The sequence below is a fragment of the Buteo buteo genome, chromosome 12 (genome assembly GCF_964188355.1).
Source record: "Buteo buteo chromosome 12, bButBut1.hap1.1, whole genome shotgun sequence".
Taxonomy (NCBI): domain Eukaryota; kingdom Metazoa; phylum Chordata; class Aves; order Accipitriformes; family Accipitridae; genus Buteo; species Buteo buteo.
The window spans coordinates 11,423,883-11,449,880 of record NC_134182.1 but is presented as its reverse complement, the minus strand read 5'-3'; the positions used below and the strand labels follow the sequence as shown (position 1 = coordinate 11,449,880).

General features: G+C 42.1%; 2 protein-coding genes across 8 annotated transcripts in view; one reads left to right on the top strand and one right to left on the bottom strand.

Annotated features, from left to right (window-relative positions):
* Positions 1–8,911, bottom strand: part of PTPN14 (protein tyrosine phosphatase non-receptor type 14) — a 125,524-nt gene extending 116,613 nt beyond the window's left edge. Inside the window, exon 1 of one of the 2 annotated variants that reach the window (XM_075042658.1) lies at positions 8,628–8,911. The gene's annotated coding sequence lies outside the window, so the exon portion shown is untranslated. Of the gene's footprint in view, positions 1–7,989; positions 8,100–8,627 lie in introns of those variants that run through there. The other variant, XM_075042659.1, reaches the window with a different exon arrangement.
* An 11,257-nt stretch (positions 8,912–20,168) lies between these two features.
* The window catches only part of CENPF (centromere protein F), a 44,864-nt gene continuing 39,034 nt past the window's right edge, over positions 20,169–25,998 (top strand). For 4 of the 6 annotated variants that reach the window (XM_075042654.1, XM_075042655.1, XM_075042653.1 and 1 more), the window contains exons 1-4: positions 20,169–20,263; positions 21,274–21,478; positions 22,868–23,064; positions 25,292–25,407. In XM_075042654.1, the coding sequence (XP_074898755.1) occupies positions 21,317–21,478; positions 22,868–23,064; positions 25,292–25,407 (475 nt within the window). In that variant the 5' untranslated portion in view covers positions 20,169–20,263; positions 21,274–21,316. Of the gene's footprint in view, positions 20,268–21,273; positions 21,484–22,867; positions 23,065–25,291; positions 25,408–25,998 lie in introns of those variants that run through there. The other 2 variants (XM_075042652.1, XM_075042657.1) reach the window with 2 other exon arrangements.

Below are 25,998 nucleotides of genomic sequence, written 5' to 3'. Positions count from 1 at the left end.
CATGCCCAGTATATGAACTGGGGGGAGTTGGCTGGGGGAGGGGAGATCACTGCTTGCGAACTAACTGAGACCGAGAGGCTGCATGGTGCTTAGTTGCTGGCTGGGGTTAAACCACGACAGCATATTTAAATGCACGTGTTTATGACAATTTACCAATTAAATACAGACACCAGAAAAACTTCTGAGAAATGAACCAGTGACAGAGGAGGGCAGGCAATGACCAAAGAAACCAAAATCCTCAGGTACATGCCAGCTCTCCCCCAATACACCATTTGCCTATTGCTCTAAACCATTTCTTCTCCTCTTCCTTGGATTGTAATTCAAGACACATATTATGTCTTTTGCTATTTGTAAAGCTCCCAGCCCATTCTACAACACAAAGGAATTTAAAAACATTCATTATTAAATGAAATCTAACTCTCCATATACAACATTGTATTTATTTAAACACTTTTTGCTACATAACATTAAGTAGTATGAAACGTTAAACTGCATACCAAAAGCCATAAAACATGTAACAAGCAAAAATAACTTTCATCTTTAAATGACAGCTTTTATTTCCTGCTTGTCAGAAAGAAAATTAATAAAAAAAAAAACCTGGAAGTGAAATTACTAGCAACAAACATACTTAGTATTTGGCTGTTAAATGCTAACCCACCTCAATAATGCTCTTCTGCAACATTTTAGTTCTGTTTTATGAACAAGATTTCCAACTATAAACACATGCATTTTGGGACACCAAGCTACCAAGAGGAACATGGACACATGGAAGAAAATGTGCAAGAAAACCCTGTCATTGCCTTTCTCTGTTCTTGGAAAGGACCACAACGAAGTAGGAAGCAGCAGCACATAAGTATCAATACTGTGATTTAGCTTCCTCTGCTCTCTCAGATTCCCACAACACAGTCTTGGCAAAGGTGCAAGGAATCACAGGACCTTTACTCAAATATGTCTACATGAGTAGTTCTATTCACAAGCAGAAACATGCCCTGTCCACCCTCCGGTTCTGAACCTACCAGAGCTCTGAATCTCTGTCAATATTTCTGTCTACCAGCAAAAGACTGCATCAGCCATCCCCTTAAGTTAACAGCTAACTTCTTTATTTGGTAAGCTGACCAAAGCATTTTCCTAAACAGACTGAATCTTCACCACACTGTGAAGAATGTAAATAGACACCAATCCTACTCAGTAGCTCTTAAAGTATGCCAACCAAGAAAAAAAAAAAAAAAAAAAAAAAGAAAAATAACAATCATTTCACATGCCTGTTTTCCAGGACCTTTGAAATAAATTTCCATCGCCCCAAAGCTCATCAGGGTTCTTCCTCCTAAGGCAGGTCTGTTCACATTGAGCATTTCAGAAAGCTCTTAAGGGAAAAGTTAGATTTTCTCAGAAATCTGTCTTTTCTGTATTTGGGGTAGGACTTTCAAGGCTGCTCCCACTGAAAGCATCAGAAGTTTTACTCCACCTCAGCACAGGGTAGATTAGGCCACTCTCCTCTCCCTCTGTCCTGGTAAACAACAGGCACAAACTTTTGCGTAGAAATTCCGTCACGCTTTGTCTTGCCTTTAAAGCACCTGAGATAAGCCCTGCATATCACATGCTTAGAAAATGCAGGGTTTCCACTACCAACAGGATACAGTTTTGCATTGAAAGAACAAATGAAAGATTTGCTGAGAGAAGGGGTTGAAATGAAAATGGCATGTAGCGGTAGACATCAAAAATGGGATCTGGCTTCTATTAGTTGAATCTCTGACTGGCAAAGTTGCCTGATTTTGCCCAGGCTTGTCCAAAAACCTAGCTTAATTATCATCATCAATAAAAAGCTAAAGGCATTTTATCTACAAGGTAGGGAATGCCTCCTCTCAAAAGAGGGAGTTCCATGATAAGAGCTAATCTAAAAAACCTGAGGAATGCAAACTATTTTCTCAGTTGTAAAAACAAGAAAGAATTGCACAAACACAAGTTAAAACAACTACTGGTAACCTCACACTTCTCCTACACAGACAACTTCTGGGCTAAGGCCCTACCCAGTGTCCTTCGGGTAGCTATGCTTTGAACGAGCCCAATATTCAAAGGATGGAGTCCCAAAAGAGGGCATTACTCTTACGCATCTTCACAAATGCGGGCCTTCCCATTAACCTCATTTTCTGAGTTCAGAAAAGCAGTGCAAGGCTACCTTCAAAATAGCTTCAGCCTTTTCAACAGGGAAGTCAGGAAATCAGTCCACATTTTATTTTGTGGATAGCTGCCTGGCAGCCTGTAAGACAGCTCATTCTGGTTGGTCAGAGCACCTCGAAGTTACAAAAGACTTTGCTTTTTATACTTTGGGTTATAGTATAGTTTTCTGAAACTTCTACACACAAAGCTTAACTGTGTTATACCCTACATACACCAATCTGTTAGCATGAGGTGTTGATTATTAGATCAGTCACAGTGCCTGCTACTAAATAAAATTTTTTCCTCTTTTTCTCTTCTGCAACAGATTAACATTTACAGTCTATAGATGTGCAAGAATTCCATGGTGTTGGTACACTATTGCTTTGTCAATATTTTCTTTGAAAGACCCTCTAAGTTACAGAAGATCTAGTTACCTCCAGAAACTGGGCCACGTGTTTGTCAGTCAGACACACTATAATTCTGTTACAGAATTCAAAAAGGTTTGTATTAACTACGCAAATTACAAAATATTCCTTGTCCGTTAAAACTCATACTAGAAATCATTGATCGTCATAACCAAATCAATTAATAATAGTTACCAATGCTAACAGCCTTTTAAATGAAGACTAACTATCATTTCTTTTCTTCTCTACACCAGCCCAGGCCACAGCAGAGCATGTCTCAATAAATTAAAACATCAAAATTTATTGTGTTAAAGAGTTAAAGTCCAACATACACTTTCTATGAAGCTTGAACATACATAAAAAAATAAATCTTTCAATTCCACCTGCATTAAGATTTAATTAAAGCCACCATCATTCACAGTACAATGCAGAAATTAAATTGCTATAGTGGGTCAAATAATCAGCCCGATATCCTGTTTCTAACAGCAGCTTACCCTATGTCCTCCAGAAGAAAACATATGAAATATCACAGCAGACACTCATCGCATGATCTGTCCTAAGGTAAATTTCTTAATCCCCGTCAGATACTGTTGATTTATGCCCTAGAGCATCAGAGTTAACATCCCTTCGGCTGTAGCTGTTACTGTTCCTCCCGTCTCTAGGAATAGTTCACTTTTTCATCCCACCAGGCTCTTGGATTATATGCTTTCCTTCGGTGGTATTACAATTACTTGTATTTTTAAAAAAATGGTGGTTTAGAGGTATTGTATACATTGTCTTTCAAACTACTCCCTATAACTATTCATTGTATCAAAGGGTAATGGAATTATTATTTATTAATGGCCAAACATTATTTTGCACATATATAGCCTACCTCCTCTAATTGACCTCCCTGAAACAAAGCTACACTAATATTTGCAGTTCAACTTCATATGAATATCTTCCAATCTCTACTCTTTGATAGGAGATCACAAATTGATTATTCCAGGTGAATTTGAGCACCAGTTTAATAATGTCCTTTGTGTTATTAACACAGCATTGCACAATGACTGTGGCAATTTTTTTTTTGCCCAACGCTAAGGATTAAGGAGGTGCACAAGTTCAAATAAAACTTTGTTGAAATCTTCCTCCCCACCTTAATAAATATAGTTAATTTACAATCCAGTAGCATGAACGAGTAACTTGATTATTCCAACGTGCATATTCTTGAATTTATCAACATCATCTGCTATGTTTCCCTTTTACCCAGCTTTCTTGGATTCCCTTTACAATTTCTCAGTCTTCTTCAACCTTGCCTAATCCAAATACTTTTGCATCATTAGCAAGTTTTGGCACACCATCATTCATCCAGTTTATTAGATCACCAACATACATGTTCACCACCCTCTTTTCAGAGTTGTTTCTACATCACATGGTAATTTAAGGTTTACATTGTTACTGACAAAAAAGAAAGTATTCTTAGTCATAAGAAAAAGTACATACGCTCTTTGCGAACTAGAAAGGAGAGCTGCAGTTTCCAAAAGACTTGCTTGGTTCTAAGCAAAGCTCGGTATCTGAACTCTTCACGTGAGCCAAACACAAGACTGTCACAACGTGTACAGGACATCAGGCTGTAGGTCCGTGTTCTCTTCTTCCCATGCCATCACCCATCCAACATGTCACAGACCTCACTCCCTCCAGAAAAATCCTTTTGTTAGAAATCCTTCTTAATGCTACCTAAATTTATGCTTAATCAGTGCTAAGTTTATAGTCCCTTAGGTATTTTCAGAAGTTGCTCATGTATAGCTGGCTATAATATGTACAACTGCTTATTAGCGCACCAATGATAAGGGAGAAATATATTTTAAAACAAATATGCACATTCCTTTTACATGCTTTATGCTGCATCACAGTCTTGTGTCCTTAATTCCAGATGGCGCTTTTAGCATTCATTTGCTGACGTTGAGAAACACTTTAAAGAGCAATCTTAAAGCCTTCTTTAATTTCCTCTGCATCTAAAGCCAAAAATACCAATCAACATCGTTCAGAGGGCATGGCATTGCATTTGCATAGTTACATTACCTTTATTTGACCACAGTCTAATCTTGCAAATTCACTAAAATTGGGCCAAATTTCATTATATTATGCATGGACATTGGAAGTTGAAGACAATGAAATTAAAACGCTCCTAATCCTTCAAACCTTCACATTAAGTCATCCTTGACTTCAGCAAGTTTGCTTTAAAAATGCATTCCATTATACATTAACAAGTAAAAACCAACAGATTTAGCTAGTGAAAATCATTCTCATTAATTCAAAAGAAAAACAGCTCAGCTGTGCTATCTTAAAGAAATCAGTAAAACCAATACTAAGAATTCTTGCCTACCAGAGCACCAACTGTGAATAAACAGATTAAATTAAAATTACCTAAAAGTTTATTTAAACAGAAGAGATGCAAGCAGAAGAAAAGGATAGTATGTACCCATTTAACAAGGAAAGCCAAATCTGATTTTCATTTAAAAAATAACATCAATAACAATTTTGATTCCTCATATATTTAAGATAAGCTGTACCTTGTTATATCTTTTAGCTTAAAAATTTTCAGCAGGATCCAATATCCAGACGTTTCAATCATCAGCTCCATTTTGTCAGGTAGCTTTACAGTAAAAAAAAAAAAACCAAAAACAACAAAACAAAACTATCCCCAAAGACCAGATAGTCAAGCCAAATACTATCAAGAGACAGAAAAAAAGAAAATAACCATCCCAACCATGCACACAACCCAAAAATAAAGATGCAGCATTACTGCCTCCAAATCACACTACTGCACAAAAGAGATGAAGACCAAGTCAACAAAAGCCCCATAAGCTGATAAAGCACCTAAATGTCAGCTTTTGGACACTTGGACATTCAGACTCATTGATGCTTTCACACTCCAGAGTTCTCCTCACTCCCTGCTACAGCCCAGAGGAAAGGGGAAGAGTCATGGACCGCAGTTCCCGCTCCTGGGGCTATTCCCACATTTGTGAGGAGCCCTCTTCCTTCAGAGCGTGTGAGATGTCTCCTCATAGACCACCTCTTCAGCTCCAGGTGCACAGCAAACCAGGCGGCCTTAAGCAGCAGAAGGGCACCTGTGCAGGACAGGCTACACTCAGCCTGGACACGGATCGGATCCAACACAATCCGAGGAAGCTACGAGGGCCCACCGCGTTTTGAGGTCTCCTGCACTAGGCACAGCAGGATGGGGTTAGACAGTGGAACCAAAATCATACTTTTATCGTGATCTTGGACTTCAGCTCAGGTCTACCTCAGTTCCTTTAGGATCTAGTCTTTGTTTAAAAAATATATATATTAAAAAATAAAAATTAATCTATAAGGTGGCATCAGCAGCTTTCAGAGTCTCTGAGTAGAGAACCAGTAGATTTAAAAAATGGAACCAGACCTTTTCACATAAAATTTCAGAGAATCTTGTGCACAGGCATACTCCTCACAGGAGGAACACCTACAGGGTAATGGTTTGTTTTCACAGATCGGGAGCTGTTCCAGTGGAACTCCACAAAGTACAATAGGCCAATGCACGCTGCACTTCACGATGGACCTGGACATAAAGACACTTTTATGGCATCTGCTCAGCATAAAAATTAAGCCTTTATTGAAATCTTCTTGTAATTGAGCTGGATACACACGCACAAATATATTGCATACTAAGTATTATAGCCTGGCTCCTGCAAAGACTTGTATACGTGTTTATTATTATGTATATAAAAGAAATTCCATGGTTTCAAAAGCCCTATTCATGAACGTGAATTTAAGCACATGGGTGGGTCTTTGCAGGACTAGGACCCATGCGCTACTGAGCAGCGCTGCCTGCTGAAAACTTTTTACCTTTGGATACTATCAGCAGTTTATAAAACCCCCTCAGCTGACTGAGCCTTGCATCAGAGAAGGACTTGCTTCCAGCTGAGGAGCTGGAGTTCAAGTACACTTTTCACACTGCATATATCTATGCTAAACTTAAATCCAGATTAAAATGAGCTACTTAAGTAACATTTAATCAAACACAGCCTCACTGGATAGGAAGAGAAACAGAATGAAGAGCAGCCCCTTTGGCTGTCATGGTATAAAACAAACATAGAAAAAGGAAACCATAGAGTTACCAGAAGTATGTAGACAACTCTTTTTTTAATATTAAATACTTTCTCCATGATTGGACGAGCCATTGGCGGCCAAGACAATTCGCTAAGTGTACAAAAGCGGATGTATTTCACAGAAAGCCATTCTATACTTAAGTTACGATAACTCACTCACAGGCTTCTGTGGGACAAGAATGACCAAGAGAAAAGTCAGTCATTACTATCAACACTGGTTGCTAATTAACCCTCACAAACGATACTGCACCAAGGCTATTTCTGCTACTATTACAGAAACATTTAAAAGACACTTTTAAAACTGTAAGTATAATGTACATGCAAAAGCTCAATTTGCTGAGTACAGAGATCAGTCCTCGCTCTGGCCTTGATCTGCACCACTAGATCCTCTGAGGTCGCTGATCGAGCCAGTCACGCTTTCAAGCTTCTCACGCACAAATGCAGTGGCGGAACTGATGGCCACAAGCTCTGCCACAGATTTTGGGGACTATCTTTTAGCTGATGGGCCGTGCTTCAAACCGTAAGTTTGCAAAGCTCCCAACTTTTGTATCGTGACCCATTAGGTACACAAAAGTGCCCTCTGCCTGTAAGCAACTCTGGCACAGCCTCCTAAAGAAACCAAAAAAAAGTTCAAGAAAGTACTGCCAGTAACAGGACAGGGCCTAAAGCTTATTTGCATTACTATAATATCAACACACGCTTTACTTTACACCATGTAACAAGTACTAGATGTCAGCTACAGACCCCCCGGAGGGCAAGAGCAAAAGCTGTATAATCTGTATTTTGTCACTCATATTTGATAGGACATTCTCAGCTGGATAACCAGAGAGCAGTCCCTGCTGGGACTGCCTCCCCTCACATCTCTCCCCCAAAAGACCTGACTACCTTCTCACATAATATGGAGGTTGGCAGGTGGTGACTTGCGATTTGGGGGGAGCCATTTTAGATGTATATTTTTCCAAACTCCAAAGAGCTTCAGCACGTAACAGTGCTTTCAGAATAACCAAACCCAGTAGTGATTATCTGCATAGAGTTCAAAGAAAAAAGAACTGGCTTCTGGTAGAAGTCTTTCTTTCAGCTCTGGTTGCAGGCTACGTGCCAAAAATCCCAGAAAACTTTTTAAGCAACAACATATTGAACCCAAGCCTTCACCGGTCACTGGTTGCTCCCACCTCGTTAAAGTTACAAACAGCTGAAGAGCCGCTTATAATGGAAACCTACGATTATTTTATGCAAATCAGAGATAAAACGCTCTCGATAGGAAAGCTCCGGCACACACTATATCCACATACCACACATACATTATGTAACGCTTGTCCCAAATAGACTCCAAGAGAGAGAGCTAGTTTGAGATCTTAAAAATTCATTGACTTCACCACATCACAAACGGGAGCAGATGTCATTCTTCCCTGCCTCGCTGCGATCTTTGCTGCACAGCTCGACGTTCCATATCGGCCGAGGACGAACGGCCAGTTTGGGCTCGACTGTAACTAACAAAGAACAAGGTGAGCCCCCGGGCGGGGGGGGGACAGAGCGGGGCACGCCGCCGTGTAAATACGAGCAGCCCAGCGGAGAGCCCTGCCCGTCCCTAGCTACTTACTAATAGCTCTTGATTCTACAAATGCCACGTTATCTGGGCGTCTAGCAGATTAAATTCACGGGCTGGACGGACCGTCCGAGGCTTGTTTATCGCAGGTCACCGGCTGGCATTTGTAACCCAAGCTCAGCTATTTTCGTGATTTACAAACAGCCGCGGACGCGCCGCTGAGCCGCAGCTGCAGACTGCGGCGCGTAACGAGCCTTACGCAAATATCGCCTGTCGCGCACGCCGAGGAAAAGGCACGACTCAGCCGGACTGTTCAAAGTCGGCGCGGGTGGCCGACAGGCGCGGGGACGCGCCCGAGCCCAAACTTGAGCGAACTCGGCGGCGGCTCCTTACCTGCTGGCGCGGCGGCCGCCCGGGCAGCGCGGCGGCTCCGGCTTTGTGCGCTCCCGCGGGAGGCGGCTGTCCCGGCCCGCGAGGCGGCGGCGGCGGCTGCCGGCGGGACCCGGAGCGGGCGGGGAGCGCCGCGGGCCGCTCCCCGGGGGCGGTGGGGAGGGAGACCCGCTCCCGCCGCCCCGGCCCGGCCACCGCGGGGAACTTCGGCGGGGCGGCCGGGAGCTGGGGCCGCCGAGTGGCGGCGGCGCGGGGGGCCGGGGCACCCTGAGCTCCTGCTGCCGCCCGCGGGGTGCGGGAAGGAGGGAGGGAGAGAGGGAGGGAGGCAGGGCGGGAGGGAGGGGACTGGTGTCCCGCGGGGGCGAGCGGGGCCGGCGGGCGGGCGGGCGAGCCGGAGGCGGCGGGGCCGGGGCCGGGCTGGGGCTGGGGCCGGGGCGGCGCGGGGAGTCACGGCCCAGGAATGCCAGGAATGTGGGGCGGCCGCTGCGGCCGCGGGGCCCGGAGACGTCGGGGACGCGACTTGGGATTTCTTTTCTCTTTCGGTTTTTTTCTTTTCTTTTTTTTAAAACTCTTCTCCCCCCCTCGCCAGTGCCCCCCCCAAGGAAGGAGGAGGGCTGAAACCCACCCCGCGGAGGAGGGAAAAGGAGGGAGGAAGAGGAGGGCACAGGCTCCTGCCAATCCGGGCGGGTGCCGGCTGCAGCTCTCCCGAGGAGGGCAGAGCTGCCAGGCGCGGGGCGCCTTCCTCTCCTCTCCCGGCCCGGCCCGGCCCGGCCCGGCCCGCCGCGCGTGGGGGCGTGGGGCCGGGCCGGCCGCGACCCGCCGCTGGGTTCGGCGCACGTGTCGGGCCGGCCCGCGGCGGGAGGGGGCGGCGCCGCGCGGCCGGGAGGGAGGCGCGGCGGTAGCCCGGGGCGGGGGGAGCGGCCCCGGGAGGAGCCGGGGTGGGAAGGCGGGCTGTGCACGCGTGGGCCTTGGAGCTCCCGCGGCCCCCCTCCCACCCCCCCGGACGTGGGCAGGGTGCCACCCGGCTTCCCTCTTGCCCCTCTTCTGCCCTTCCACGTGCCCCGGCTCATCTCCCTCAGTCCTGCGTCACAGCGTCGTTTCTTTTCCCGCCCTCCCCAGCTTCGCGGCTCCTCTCCCCATTTCGGCCCTTGCGGTCTCCTGCTGGCTGCGTGACCCTCGCCTCCAGAAGGGTGGTTATCCCTGCCCCTCCAGCTGCGCAGAGGGCTGCTGCGGGAGGTGTGATGGAAAAAAGCCCGTGGAGAAAACCTGAAGTTGGTTTGAAGCGTGGCGGTTGGTAACTACGTGAGATGCCCGGGACGCTTGATGCTCGGGCGGTGTGGGAAAGCCCTTCTGGTGTCTGCTGGAAGGGAGAGAAGGGGCCGAGCGCCTGCCACGCAGTAGGAAGCAATGGGTACCCTCAGGAAGGTTGGGGCTGCCAAGAGATGTTGAATCGCTCACACCGGACCAAGTAGGCTTAAGAATGGTGTGAGTATTAGAAATGTTGTGTCCATAGCTGATGGACAATTTGCAAAATTATTTTTGCCTTAGACTACCTTTATTTAAAATTATCCACGTTCCAAAAAGTGTATACAAATACTTCTGATACCGGTGGGCACCTGCAGAAATGTTAGAGGGAGGTGTCCCTCTAAAACTGTGACAGTCCCAGAACTTAACGACTCTTGCAAACGGGGGGAATTATGAAAAATAGTGATGAATGAGAATTGGTACTATTTTTTAGTTGCTGTGCTTTTTTGCTACTTGTACACCTTTCTGAAGGAGTACGTGAGCAGGTTCGTTGAAGTCAGGATTACTCAGATTATTAATGGTAAGAGGATCAGGAGCTGAGAGAGGGAGAAATAGCACACATTCTTGACTTTGATAGATAAGTAATTGTATTTAAATACTGTATGTGGAATCACAGGCCTATGCCTTACCTCTGGCATAATAATATCATAATTACATTTTGCAAGGAAAGTCCTTTCCACCTGAGACTCAAATATTTTACAAACACCACACCTTAATGAAGTAAGTAATTATCCCCATTTTACATATGGCTGCACTGAGGCACTAAGAAGTAACCATTTAAGATTTTAACTTGAATTATACTTGACCACGTCTAGATAGAGAGCTTTCAGTAACAATCTGGAAGAAACGTCGGAATGAGATAAGATGGATCATAGAGCAGCTGTGCTCTGAATTTATACGGTTCAGCTTTATGCCAGAAAACGGCTTTCCTCTACTGAGTGGAAAGTTGCATGAGGGGGCAGCATGCATCAAAACCAGGGTTTAACTGGTTTGGTTTCTGTCAGGTTCTCTCCATACTGGGGCAGGTGTAAGGATGATGTTTTTAAGACAATAAATACTGACTTTTGCATCTGTGCCTCCAAGTGGTGTGCTGGCTACCTTAAGTCTTCTAGTCGAATTCCTGATTTGAAGCTGGTCACTTTCACTTTCATAGAGCTCTCTGCATTTGAAGTAAACTTATTTAATGACAGTAACAGCAAATGAAATAATGTTGCAAGAAGCATAAACATGCTGACAGATGGGAAGATTTGGAGGGGAGATTTTATGTATTGGTTATCCACAGGGTAGGGTCCCTTAGAAGAAAGGCTAGAATAAGTAAAATCAGACTACTTGTCAGCAAGCGCTTTTACTAAAAGGTCAGCTCAACAAACTCGGCAAAGTGAAACATATTTCAAACTTGCCCAACCAAGAGAAGCTCCTGAAACTGGGAATAGGGAACATCATTACTTTTTCATGAGATTACTTAATGCAGTCATTAATGTCTGTATGAGGCTCCCAGAAATTGTAGCAGTAGGTGCTTTAGTAAAACCAAGCTTCCCGGAGATTATAGCCAGTTACTGCACCATAAGGAAATCTGTCGTGTTGGTGCTACTACCACTTTCTGGGACCACTGAAACCTGGAATCTTTACATAAATCTTTGTTCCCTAAGAGCTGTCAGGAGTATATGACCCTGGGATTAACACCGACAGTTGCTACCTGCTATTTGGAGAGTGGTTTCATAAAATACTAAAACTAGATTAGATGTTCCTCACGCTGTTGCAAAAATGGGATGTTAAAATGATACATATCATTGATTTGGTTCCAAACCTCTGTGCTGGTTCAGATTTGTCCAGAAAACTTTGATGGCTAATCTTCTATCACTCGTATGTAGGCTGGATTATGTACTATCTTTCTATGCTTCTAGGGAATTATGTTACAGCAATTTTTATTTTTTTTTCCTGAAAAGGTGACAACTCTAAATTATATTTAGAGACTTTATTGACTTGCTGTAATGATTTATGGAATTCACCTCCAAAATATTCCCCCTGCTCTGGTATAAATTAATTTTTATACTGGTTCCTTCTACAATTTCATCAGGGTTATTATATTAAGATGCTCTACAAAACAGTAGAGCAGATGGGAATTAACTTATTGACATAGGACTGTACCTCAGTTTCCTTAGCTACCAGTCTTCGGTCTGATGTTGGGCATGTAGCAGCACATCCCTGTGCCTTAATTTTCTTCTCTGAAAATTGAGATAATGATAGTGATCTTAAGAACACGCTTTTTGATTTGCAGATGAAAGCACTGCATAGGAGAGAGACTTTTTTTTTTCCAAAATTGTGAATTTGACAGGCCTGAATGTTGTCTCAAAAGCCTTATGAAGATGAAGCCCAACACCATTCAGCTTGACCAAATGGTTAACTATCAGCAGAGGAAAACTGATTTTATCTGGGTCAAAATACAGGAGACATTTATTATGCCAGTATTATCTGAAGCTATATGCAATGAATTTTGACGTGTCTTAGCATCTTGCTAGTAAGACCTGTATTAAACATATTTTGAATATGTTTAAACCGAGGCTAAAGTAATTCTAGAGTCTTGTTATAACATGGAAAAATCTCAGTCCTTGTTGGTTGGTGAAACCATGTCATAACCTGTTTCGCATAAAACTGTCTTTAAACTGTGCTTAAGCAACAGCTGGTGGTTTCTCCTGTGAACAGTAGATGATGTTTAATTAGCCTTACAGTCATCTACATTACAATCAAATCAAAGAATGCAGTTGCAACACATTCCCGATTTGTATTGTAAATGTGACCCTAACTGTGTTCCTAAAATCTCTGTCATGTGCTACAGCTGGGTACACTGACCTGATTGTAACGTAAGCAGAAACTTAGTGCACTAGCAGAAATTCCCATTCCTAAAATCATATTTGTTCTTTATAAATTGATACTTTTAATGTTTGAAGCTTACCGCAAGCAAAAAGGAAGGTTTACTTCTCTAGTATTCTGTGCTCTCATTAATTATTCCATTTAATAGTGCTTCTCAAAATCATCTCTTAGAAAAGGAATTTGGATTACACAATCTTGGAAAACAAACCTGTTGCCACCAAGCATGAGCTAACATGTTATAGTACTCTATGGCTTATCACAAGTAAGCTGGCACCCAGTTTTGTAGACCAGAAAAAGTCTTGGTTGATTATCTGTTCAAATAAACTATGCTGTGTTGAATATTCTAGTTTGCTTAGAGTTGTATTCTGCCTGAGGACTTACTTAATACCTGTGCCTCTTTTCAGCTCTTCAGCGAGAGCTGTAAAATGAAAAACTTTTTAGTGTTTGCAAGTAAAGTAATGATCTTTTGATTCCATGGTTTTAAGTACTCTGAATGGAATTTAGACGACGAATATACCTTTCTATGCAACTGTTACTGCTGTCTAAGCTAGAACAGTCTAATGACAAAATGAAGTAACATTTTTACAGTTTTCATGGATTATCAATTTGGGTACTTTTAAATGTATCATTTAGCACAATCATTAGATCTTCAGATTCCTGAAAACAGCGGTCTCCTCAGCAAAAAAAAAAAAAAAAAATTAGTAGCTTTTAACAGAAGCTAATTTAGCAGCATGCTTAGAAGTCAGAATACACCACTGATTGGTAAGTATTTTAGTGGCTGCTCACTTCTGATAATCATAATCTTTATGCATCTCAGCATGGATTCAAGTGTCTGACTGCAGGCACTCAGTTGAAAATATTCTGTTGCTACTTGGAGATAAATGGTTTCTTGAGAAAGCAAAGAGCTAATGTTATAATCTAAAATTTGGGTTTGGGACTGTCACAAACTTGTGTAACTTGAATCGAACCAATAATGTTTGCTTATCTCTGTGAAATGGGTGTAAGACCATGCTTGGATATGAGAGTACTGTGAAACTCTGAATTTTAAGACTTTCTGAAATTAAGAGTGAAGTGCACTGTAAAAGAATAAAACCTCAGCTAGATGTACCTTAGCTTTCTGAAGTCTGTATATTGTTTCTAAAAGAGCCCCAATTCTCACTCTCACTTTTGGTCAAAATTAACAGAAACTTGCTTTGAGTTGGGGCAATTTGGGAATGCTGAGAGGTATATATAAATAGTGATTATTTTCTGTGCTGACTATCATTTGCATGATACAGTAGATACCCTGGAAAGATTTAAAACACACAAAAACATTTTCCTGGAAAGGATTAATATAAAAATGGTATAAGAAATACCAATAAAACTGTTGGAATTTAGTCTTGGAAGAGGTGAGGAGATTAAGTGATAACAAAAGTCATTAAGATGTAGAATGTAGTTGTTTTCTCCTTGCGTATTTATTCTATTGGATCATTTCAGTTAGTGGTTCATAAAGTATGGCTGTTTGAGATGGGTTTCCCACTGCAATTAGTTGGGTGACTGAAAACTTACTCTAGAACTTGCCTGTAAAAATGGCAGAAGTAATGTTGAGGTGGTTATGATGTATGTAAGATAAGGAGGCGTACTTTTGTCTTATCTGTTCAACCTTTTAACAGAGAAACATTGGAAGATTTTAGAGACAGCATTAAGATAGGTAGAGGTTAATAAGTGATTAGATTAGTTTGTCATGAATGGTGTAGGTGATGTTCTTAATTATTTCACTGACTGATAAAAGATTTGACCAGTAGGTGAACACAATAAGAAGCAAGTATAGATTCTCAGATAATACCTACATAAATGCTATATATGTATAACTTTATATGTAAATATATATAATAAATATATGTTTATAATAAATAAGTGTGTGTGTAGATATATATAGGCCCTAACAGAAGCAAAGTATGAGCTCAAGGCTTTAATTTAGGTAGTTCATAGGAATGGGATGTTCAAATGGAGATTAGGCACAGCAAGGGCAGTCATGGTAAATGATCAAGAACTTAGAGAGGTTAACGAAGAAGCAAAACTCAGACTTTTGAAGGCAATCGTGCACATGATGGCCACATACCACTGTGAGAGTTGGCCTTTGAGGAAAAGAGAACTTAAAAAGTAGTTTAAAAAAAAGTTAATAAAAGAGTTAAAGGTGATAGAGGGAGGAAATTACTGAATGTAAACCAAAGGAAAAACAGATCTAGAAAGCCCTAACAGGAAAAAGGTAATGTAACTACCAGCAGGCATTTTCTACATGCCCCATTTAAAAAAAGTTGGTGGTAAAGATGGAAAGAAGCAGAGATGGCTATGAAAGGTGTATGTCTTTTAGTTTATATGTAGTGCGCTTCTGTCTTAACCACTTTTCTCTCTCGCTTGAACAGAATGATACTCAGAGTAGATGTACCTGTGTACAGTTAAAAGTACAATCCTAACAAAAATGGAGGCCAAAGGAGATGCAAGCTATGGACACATGAAAATCAGGGAAGAGTGGGCCATAAAGGAAATAGGTTCCCATTTTACCAAATGCCCCCTGAAACCTGATAACTCATTGCCCATAAGATATAGCAGTATTTGATAGTGTCATGAATGTATTTTTTGGTGTTAATATCTGTAGTGTGAAAGATTTGCTTGGTATTGCCATTTCTAGCTGGCAGCAGAACTATAAAGAGAGGGAATTTACCATTAAGAAAAAAAAGGTCCAATCTTATTTACAGTTCAGTAACTGGTAATTTGAAGCCCTAGACAATAGGGCCTTGATGTGTCATATCATAATGTAATTGCTGTAATTATTTATCATTTTCTTCACTGTACATTAGTTTTTTTTAAGCATTATGCTAATGGCTGTATTCACAGTGTTTTAAAATAAAGTTTTTAGAACAGGAAGGAAAGACATAAATACCTTTTGACTACTGTAACTATTGCTGTAGCTGCAAACCATTCGAAGTTCTTCAGGTCAAGACGGTGCACTTAAATAAAAAACATTTTTGTATGTTTGCTTTCTTCCTCCACCCTTCCAATACACTAACAAGTGGTAAACAACTAACAACTCCCCCCTTGTTTTCAGTCCTTCATACTGTCAAGTAATTTTACTATTTTTTATGGTAATGAGTCTGTGTAACTGCTCAGCAGCTTTAAATTCAGAGGTTAACACTTCTGCAGAAGTTTGTACATTATTAAAAATCACAATAATGCTACACTGCATGCAAAGGTCAGAGAATATTTTCCTGTGATGAAAATAATTCAGAATAATTGCACTTAATACGTAAGAGATTTAAATGAAAGCAGTAGCTGTAAGATAGTTTTATCCTTGTAAAACACACAAGTTATAAAACACAGGAATACATTTACTGTGGGAAGGTTTCTTACTATAACAGATAGGTGTTAAGGATTAGAGCATGGGGACTTAGGGTGTTCTTACATAATGTTTTAACTGATCTAGGCTGGTGTCGCCACAGTCCTGTCTGCTCTCTCCTGCGTATCCCTGTTCCATCTGTTGAGCTGGATCAGGCATTTATCTGACCCCACGGTGCGGCAGTTTGGAGTCCCAAGCTCTATATAAGCTGATGTTAGCAGAAAGGCCTTTGCCTAGAATAATACCCCTTACCAGTTTAACCATCTCACCTGGCAGTTCAGATCAGCACTGAAGCTGTCATAAGGGAGCAGTGGCAGCATGCAGGTGAGGGACAGGAGAGAGGTTGGGAATGTGGCAACATTGTCTTGACGTGTTTTAAACTGCCAGGAGCCACGCCCGTAGGTTCCTGTCCAGCACCTGCATGTGATTCACTGTGTCACCTTAGACAAGCCAGGTAACCTCAGTCACCTTCTCAATACTAGGAAACCTACCCACTGGTGTTTAGTAGGCTATACTAGACAATGTGATCATCAAACAATAGAGCAGCTATATGTCCACTAATATGTTCATCCAGTTGACCCTAGCACTGGTGTCAACATGAGCACTTCAGTACCAGTTTCCATTAGTAGGTAAGAAATACTATAATACTCACTAGAGAAACACCCTGTTTCCTTTGGGAACAAAATTATAGTTTATAATTTGTGATACGCTGTGGTCTCTGATTTTGTTAATGAACTGTAAAAAAGATTATGCAGGTCACCTCAACCTTTTTTAAGAGCGTAAGACAGTTAAGAAAGCTAAGGTGTAAGGTTCTCTAGGCATCCTAATGGGATCCTTCTTTACATTCATTCTGTTCACCAAACAAGTTACGGGGTTCTGTGGAGAAATGCAGTTGTATGAAGGGCTGGGCTTTATTAGCTCAGACTTAACCTTGCAACTCTAGTACTCACACCTAAACTGCCATCTTCTCAGTTACCTACCCACATTGGCAGAGATGGAGAATTTTGTTTTCCAGAGGCAAGAGGCATCACTTGGTACAGGGTGGGGTTTGGGTGAGGCTAAGGGAAATGATCTGGCTTTCTTCTCTTTCACCCCCAACCTGGCAGAGTATCTGCCTCTAGTGCCTCAACAGGAAAGCTGGGAAGCTAGAACCATGTCAGATGCAGAGCGCCTGGCTCATTTCTCTCTTTCTCTGGGTGAATGGGATTGCTCCAACTCCTCAGGTGCTCTTTGATGTGTGTGCATGTGTGTGTATGTGTATATATATATACAATAAATAGGCTTTACCTGACAGATTCTGAGTCTGCAAGGAAGAATATGGGGCAAAAGCTCTCTCTGATTTCTGCTCCTTGTAGTGTCCAACCAGGGTGGGATTTTCTCATCAGAAGCTCTTTCCCTTTCTTTCCCTTTCAGTTTTGTTCCATTGTGTGCTCTGACATAAGCTGCAGTAATATGAATTCAACCTTCAGTGTTTTTTTGTATTCTACTTACTGTTCTGGCCCTTTACCAAAAATTATAGCAAGGAATGCAGGTAAGAAAACGTAAATGGTGACTTTTAACGTTTGGTAAGAACTGAATGGAATTTCAAGGACAGAGGAAAGCCACTTCACAAGGTTGAGGTAGATTTCTCCGCTCAAAATCACAGGGTGCTCCAAATCAGGGAATTTTGAGAGCTTCTTAGAAAGACCTGAAGAAATCTAACCAGTAGAGAGTAATACAAATAATTACAAGTGTTAGGCAAACTGATGGTTGCTATTAACACCCTTTATAACTTGTTATCTTTTCAGAGTATTAGACCTTATTCTTGTATCTTGTACTTCAATCTTGCATTTACTAATATTTTTGTATCTTATATTTACTTCCGATTAACTAATACATATAATACTTATGAAGCTACTGTGCAAAATAAGGTTGATAAGGCAAAAGAAGCAAGTTTCTGTACTCTTAGGGAGTCCTTTTATCTGTCATAATAATTAGTTAATTGCTGCAATAGTGAAGGATGCCAAATATTAAATAATTGATTTGCAAATCATTATCAACAGAAACCCAGGACAAATCTGACCATTCTTAGAAATAGGCTTCAGAACAAGTGTCCTCTCCTATTTAAGTTTACAACAGTGGTCAGGTTCCTTTTTTTTTAGCCTCAACTATCCAGGTATTCATCAGACTGCATCTTAAAAGCTCTGCACACACCATGTTTTTCAGGCCTTCTAAGAACCCTGAAGGCTGTCTCTACTAATTTTTCCCCTTACGAAAAATACGCCACCAATCTTGGAAGTTAAAGCTGTTTCACTGAAGTGCTCCCTGAAGGATTCATCATGATGTAGTAGTTTAAATGCCAGTGCACCCTGTCCATCAGTGGTCCCACTAGAATAGCATCTGCACTAACTGAAAAACTCTTCAACTTCTACAATTGATTAAGTTACAATTGATTAAGTAACATTTGTTACTGTCAAATGAGAAACGCTTAGTGCATATAACCTATAATGGGCATTTACTTCTTACAGAACATTTGTCCTGTGTCCACCAAGCAGTGGATCCCCTTCAGTTCAGACTGGTCCTCAGCTTTCACAAGTTATTTGCCAATACAACGTTAGGGTTTTCCCGCTCTTCCACTAGTTCCTGCTCCTCTGCTGTTCTGTGCTGTCCCCTCAGTAATGCCTGCACAGTCATCTCTAAGAGTGCACAAAGTTCATCATGGAATTTTCTAGCTCGTTTTTTTTTTTAACTGTAGTTTGTTAAGAGGTATTTATGATGGATCGGTTCCATCAATTCGATGGCTTGTTTTGTTCTGGAGCTAGTTTAGAGATTTTATAACAATGTGCTAGTGAGTTTGTTGCACCGTGTTTATTTATAATCGGAGCTCTTGGAGCTGATTGGTGAGCTGTTTAACATATCAAGGAAGATTTGTTTAACTCAATTTCCTAAATATGATTAAAAGAACAGTGCTTGAGTAAATATTCTTAGAATGATTATGAGAGGCAAGACATTTAATTAGGTGGAATGATAATCAGATCAGTAATTCCCAGATTCTGATGGAAAACATCATTGTGTTTCAAACCTGACGACCCCCTCAGTGGGGTGGTTGTGGGGGGAAACACCAGAGGAAGCGTTTGGAAACCAGTCACGGGCAGCCAGGGAAGTTCACAGCAGCTTTAGAATGCTTATGCCTTTGCTGTTGCCATTTACATCCTATGATCCATGTTAGAAAACTTAGAAAAAGTGTTGTGGTTTTTTTTTACTTTGTGTTTCTACCCTAAGAAGGGTAGAAAATGTGCAATATTGGGCTGAATTGCCTCCCCCTCCCTCAAAAAAACCCCAACCCCCAGGAGCAGTTTGAGCAGAACCAAGTACTAAACCACTTCGTGATCCTTCTGTGGGTCTTTCCAAGTGAATGTGTTACCATCGGGACACATCTGTTTTCTTCATCAAAAAACCAAGTTCTCTGTGGGATCGGGAAAGTGATTTTGGATAAAAGGACTGACGGTGCCGTTACACGCCCGCCCCCCCTCCCCGACACCTGCTGCCCCTCCGGCTGCGCCTTCCTCACAGGCCTCTCCTTCCCGCCGGGCCGGGCCGTACAGCGGGGCTCTCCCGGGGTGCTGCCTCCGCGGGCGGACGTCGATCGCCCGCCGCTGCCCGGGGCGCTGCCCGGAGCTCCCTCACGGCCGGTCGCCCCGCCCAGCTGCAGACAACGGCCTCCGGGGCCAATCACGAGCCGCCTCCGCCCCGTCCCTGCGCTGCCACTTCCAATGGAGTTTGAATGTTTCCGAACCATCCAATCACGAGGGCCGGGGACCTGGCGCTGCGCCCTCGTTGCTAAGGTGGCGAGGTCCGGGTGGCGAGTGGCGTCGCGGCGGGACCAATCAGCGCGCTCGGGCGCGCCACTGCTTGGGCGTGCACAAACGGCTGCCGGGGCGGCGGCAGCTTTGAATTGCGGCGGGGAGCGCGTCCTGTCGCGGCGATCGGCCGCGCTCCGCTGGTCGCCACCGGCGCTGAGGGGCTGTGGGAGCCGGAGCCGAGGGAGCCAGCCAGCCAGCAGCCGGGGTTTGGGCGGCTGCCGCCGGACCCCGGTCGGCGTTTGACAGTGAGTGAGTGAGCGAGCGAGCGAGCGGTCGGGCGGGGGCTCCGGGCGGCTGTCCGCCTCGGCGCGGCCCGGAGCGGGGGTGTCAGGCACCCCGAGTGGGCCGGTGCGCTGCGGTACGCCGCGCACCTCGCAGTGTCTTCCGATAGAAGGGGTAAGCGCCGTCAGCGGGGCACTGCCCCCGGGTTTCCCCCAGGGCGGGGGAGCGTGCGGCACCTGCCTTCGGCGCGGTCCGGCCCCGTGAGGGGGGACCGGCAGGCGGCAAAGCCGGGGAGCCGCTCCCTCAGCCGAGCGAGGGTCAAGGCCGGTGAGACTCTGACACCCCCGGCATCCCAGTCCTGGGTGGGCTCTGTCCCTCCGTCGCTGATCTCTAGTTTTATTCTGAGGCAGCTTCTCTCTCACAAATAATCTCTGAGCTGTGCTGGTGTCTCGAGAAAATAAGCCCGTGCCAGATCCTCCAGGGGCGGAGTCATTGCAACAATAAAAAATAAAACCGTATGAGTGTGTCAAACCTGTGTTTAAGGACTAAGTGCTGTCGAGCTGTTCCTGCCAGTAGAGAGCATTTTCAGTGCCTCGAGCTCAGCACTATTGCTTTGAAAAACTGATGTGATGAAAGAAGCATCGCTGCCACCTAAAACGAAGGCATGGTTTTTTGCAAGGCTTTCAGGTTGAACACCATTGAAGTACAATGCCGTCGTAAGTGCCAATGACTATCTGCAATGTGAACGTCAAAATAAGATGTGGAGAGAAACTTTCTGAAATACAGCAGTCAAATGCAATTATAAGAATATAAACCTTGTTATTGTTAGGAGACTGGTTAATGTGAGGTTTTAAAATCTCATCTTAACTGGACAGAAGTATGTCAAAATAAGACCTAATATTAAAAGCTGCTGCTTGGTGTTCAGATCAGGAAGACTGCATGGTTGTGAAACACCATATTCTAATCAATGCTAAGCTTAAAAATGTGATTTATTTAAAAGGGAGATCTAATTATAGTTGTCTTTGTGTTTCAGGCATAGTACTATCCATTTTGTATTAAACAAGAATTGTGTCAATATGAGCTGGGCTGTGGAGGAATGGAAAGAAGGCCTCTCCCCCAGAGTCCTTCAGAAGATTCATGAGCTGGAAAGTCAAGTAGACAAGCTTAAAAAGGAACGTCAGCAAAGACAATTCCAGTTAGAGTCTTTGGAGGCAGCTTTGCAAAAACAGAAACAGAAGGTAATGTAGGTACTGCAATAATTTTCCTAAAATGCCGTTCTCCATGCCAAACACAATTATAAAGATTTATTATCTGGATGTTGTTAGGGGGTAGGTTAGTGTTTGTTTCTTCCCACTGACTGACCGGAAGGGTAGCATAGAAATATAAACTGCTTCTCTTCATCTTACTTCATCCTTAACCATATTCTCCCTTCTGTTCGGTTCTCATTGACTGTTAATAGAATTCCTGCCTCCTATCTGTGTCTGGCATGAATGTGCAAGTGTTTATGTTTACTTTGAGGCTTTCCTAGATCTCTTTATGGTTAGGAAAAGAAATTATTTTATTGTTATGCCTGTTAAAAATCTTGATTAAAAACTAGGCCTGTTTTATATCAGAGCTGCATGGTTGACAGCCTCTTACTGTTTCACCTTGCCTGCAGATACCTATCATCTTTTACTTAGTTTATGTAATTCTCTCTTTTCCTTGTAGAGACTATATTTTGGGATTTGGTTTTCTTTTTCTTTAAGGCTGTAATTTTACACCTCATCTGACTACCCTGTTAACCCTCTAGCCAGGAAACCAGAGACCCTCTTGGTCAGGGTCCTGCCATGCTTCAAATCAGAAGTGACCCATTTGGCTGAATTTTGTTTTGTAATGTTTGAATACAGCTCAGAGGCAATTTACAAAGGTTGCCTTTTATTCCCTTTAGGCTGCTACAACTTTCTAGCAAAACTTAAGCCTAGTAGTTTTCTTTGAGTTTCTTCCTGTGAATTTCCAGGTACTTATTTCAACCATCCAGAGGAACTGCTGTGCTCCCCAGACAAAAAGAAGGGGTTTGCTTGAATAGGTGTGCTTTAAAACTCTCGGAAGCAGCAGCTAATGCTTACTACTTTTCAGTCAAAAGAATAATGTTGTGCAAAAATCTAGCCTGACTGTAGCCTGCCCCTCAGAAGCTGGAGGGGAAGAGAAGGACATTTCTACTGCCAGGCTCTTTCCAATTTCAAACCTGTGACTCTTGATAATCATTGTGCACTCTTTAGCAACCAGAATACCTTGAGTCAGTAAAAGTTGATAGGCTGGAAAGAGAAGTGAGATGATCAGTGAAGAATGCAGACTGGTGTGGATTACTAGTATTTGAGGATTGATGATTTTTTTTTTATGAGCTTGTATCTAGTCAATAACTAGAAATAGTTAATGTCACTGAGTTGAATTTTAGGAAATGTGGTTTTGTTCACACCCAAAAATATTTAAACAATGTGTATATTGGAGGTTTTCAGTGCTGTCGGGATTTTGAAATGCTAGGAAGAAAATAACAGTATGTAAACTTCATGTTATTAAAATGATAATAATTGCACTGAAGTTTAGGGAGGACTTGAGACCTTTTTTTAAATGGTCTCTATTCTAACTAGGTTGAAAATGAAAAAAACGAAGCTGCAATACTAAAGAGAGAGAACCAGAGCTTGATGGAATTGTGTGACAGTCTTGAGAAAGCAAAGCAGAAAACTTTACATGATCTTCAAGTAAAAGAATCTCAAGTCAACATTCAGTCAGGGCAACTGAATTCCAGCAAGAAAGACATCGAAAGGCTAGAACAAGAACTGAAAAGGTGAGGACTTGCTGTATGTTTCTAACCTATGTAGAGTGGTTATTTTCTCATGTTTTGCTCATTTAATCCTTCATGGTCTTCTAGTTTCTCTTCGTCTCATGCTTCATTCAGATTTTGTGACCAAAATCTCAAAACATTGGCCTGTTTTTACATACACACATGCACATACAGACTTCTACTTTAAATCTGTGTGCTAGCACCTATAGTTCCTGTTTAATTTGGGGGAATTCTGCAGTATCATGTGAAAAGGGAGCTATTAATTCTGTGATTTTAAACAACAAAACCAACACCAACACAACCCCCTAGCACAACAAGTCACTTGGCAAAAGAAACCTGCAAAGAGCTTGGAGTTGCAAGGAAAGTACATGGACAATTCAGTCTGTAAGATCAAGTCTACCAATAGAATATGACCACTGGAAGAAGAAGGCATGAACATCTGTTGGAGTAGACGAGGAAGCTGCTGAACACAATGGTACTGCGACTGAATCACTGAATCCAGTTGCTTTTGTAAAGAAGTGCCTAATTCATAACACCTTGGCTTGCAAACACTGTTACTACTGAGACAGTATGTGTCTACTGTCTGTAGAGGTGGAATGCAATTCATGCAATAAAATATTCTGTAATGCAGACGTATCTAAAATCCTTCATCTGACAAATGGAACAGTTACCCGTAGTGAAGTGAATGTTGTCATCTGTTAAACATGCTCTCATACTGGAGGCACCTTCCATTCTTGAATAAAAGTATTTCTGAAACTTTGTGTGCATCAATAAGGCTGAGTATCCTGCTTATGCAATAAACTGTTGTGCTAGTACTACTAATGCAGAATTACTGGTGTAGAGAGGGGTGAATCTATGATAACAGGTTTCTTCATGGTTTGTTTTTGGTTTGGTTGGCTTGGTTTTTTTTGTTTAGGGTTTTTTTTTTTCCATGGCCTGCAGTCTGTCTAATTCCTTCAACTTTTGGGCGGTATGCCTTATCTGTGTCCTAAAAGAAGTAAATAAAGAGGAAGCTGTGTTGGTCTTTCTGTTTTTTCCCTTTGCCCCCTGCCCTGCCATCCCCCTTTGGGAGAACTAAAGGTAGTTGAAGTATGTGACTGCTGTGAAAAGATTCTAAATATCAACAAAGCAATTTATGGCTTGTAGAAGCACCAGCTTTGTGTAAGGAGTTGCTGAGATCTGTCAAAGAAGAATCTAGTGAGGTTCAACAGGATTGATAGAACCACACTCATGTTTTCTGTATCTGCTGTCAACTGTTGGGCCATAGAGGTTGTGGGCTAAGGATATGCATTCCTTTTATCCATTCCCAAAATTAAGTCCAGTTTACTGAATTCTCTCCTTCCCTTTATATTACTTTACATAGCTGTCCATCACAGAAGATCGTCAGTTACTACATACAGCTTGATCTTGGCAATCCGTTTTGTATTTGGTTCTGTTTTGTTTTATGCTGATAACTGGTTATTTACCACTTCATAGCAACTGACAATCCACTAGGAGAGGAGTTCCTGGTATGCTGTAAAAGGGAGGGGGAAATGGAAAGCCAAGTTGTAGAGTCACTAATGTGATGGGCTGCAGCCTGGAACCTGTGCTCACTGGGCAGGATGGAAGTTGCTCTATAACCTCGGAACTAGTTATCTGGTTTCATTGGATGAGTTTGTAACTCTTCATGCTCACAGAAGTCACTGGAATGTGTAGTCTGCTGTGGTGTTTTGGGTAGCAATGTAAATGCTACACATGAAAAATACACTGTCAGGTGGAGGGTATTCCCTTCCATTTTCATGAGGTATATAGGGTTCTCAAAGTGCACAGTATCAGAACATAGAGTAAAAGTAGTATGTTTCCTATTATAAAGTTGTTTACTGAAGAGTAAGAGTTTTATATGATCAGTGTTTACAGTGATTTGAGTGTGTTTAGCTGGACTACAGCTTCATACAGTGAGAACTTAAGCAGTTCTAACTGATGTTCATCTACTTGGGGTTGGTTGGTTTGTTTGTTTGTTTTTTAGCCGTGACTCCAATGTAATTGATGAAATATGTTGAAACTCTAAATATATTCTTCATATTTCTGTGTTACAATACCTAAAAATTTTCAGTGGATGTATCTTTACTTGATCTTTAAAGTGAGTTATTAGAATCATATAATTTATTTGTGTATTTCAGGCTCTTAAAAATAGATAATTAACCTTTTAATTTCCATTACTAATTTCTTCTGCTGCTTCTTTCCTAAACAGATACAAATGTGAGCTTGACAGAAGTCAGCAAACATTGGTTGCAGGAGACTTATCATTCAGTGGCACTCCACAGAAAAGTTTTACAGCTCCTTTAACACCAATTCAAAGTCATAATGGTAAATGATTTTTTTTTTTCATTTAGCACAGATAGTTAACTGTCAGCTTTCTTGGAAGGTGGAGGAGTATTTTGAACACTACACTTGTACTGTGTTGCCTAATCCCTATTGTATAGCTTATTATGAGAGTGTCTAATTCATAGCACCATAGGTTGCCAGTTTAAAAATTATTAGTGCAGATTGAAAACTTATTGCAAATATTACATCTTTTTAGCACTATGTTGATGGACATGGAATAGTAATAGGAGTATCTATCAACACACTGCAGCAATTTTTTGAATGCCTGTTCTTAGTGTCCGCTCTTCCCTTCATGTAGTGAAGAGCAAATTTCTTCCTTCATGTACCACAAGTACTTTAGCTAAAGTTCAGTCAACAGTCATATGTTATTTCCTTAGAAAAATATTTGTTATTTATACCATTATTGTGCATGATAATCTGCACAATTTTTGCACCGTATCCATTTCAAAGCATCACTTCTATCTTCAAATTAGTGACATCAAATAGATTTAAAATACTTGAATGAACTGGAAAAGTGAAAGGAAGTTTCTTTAACTGGAGAACTGTTCTGTAGCCAGACACCCTTATGCTGTC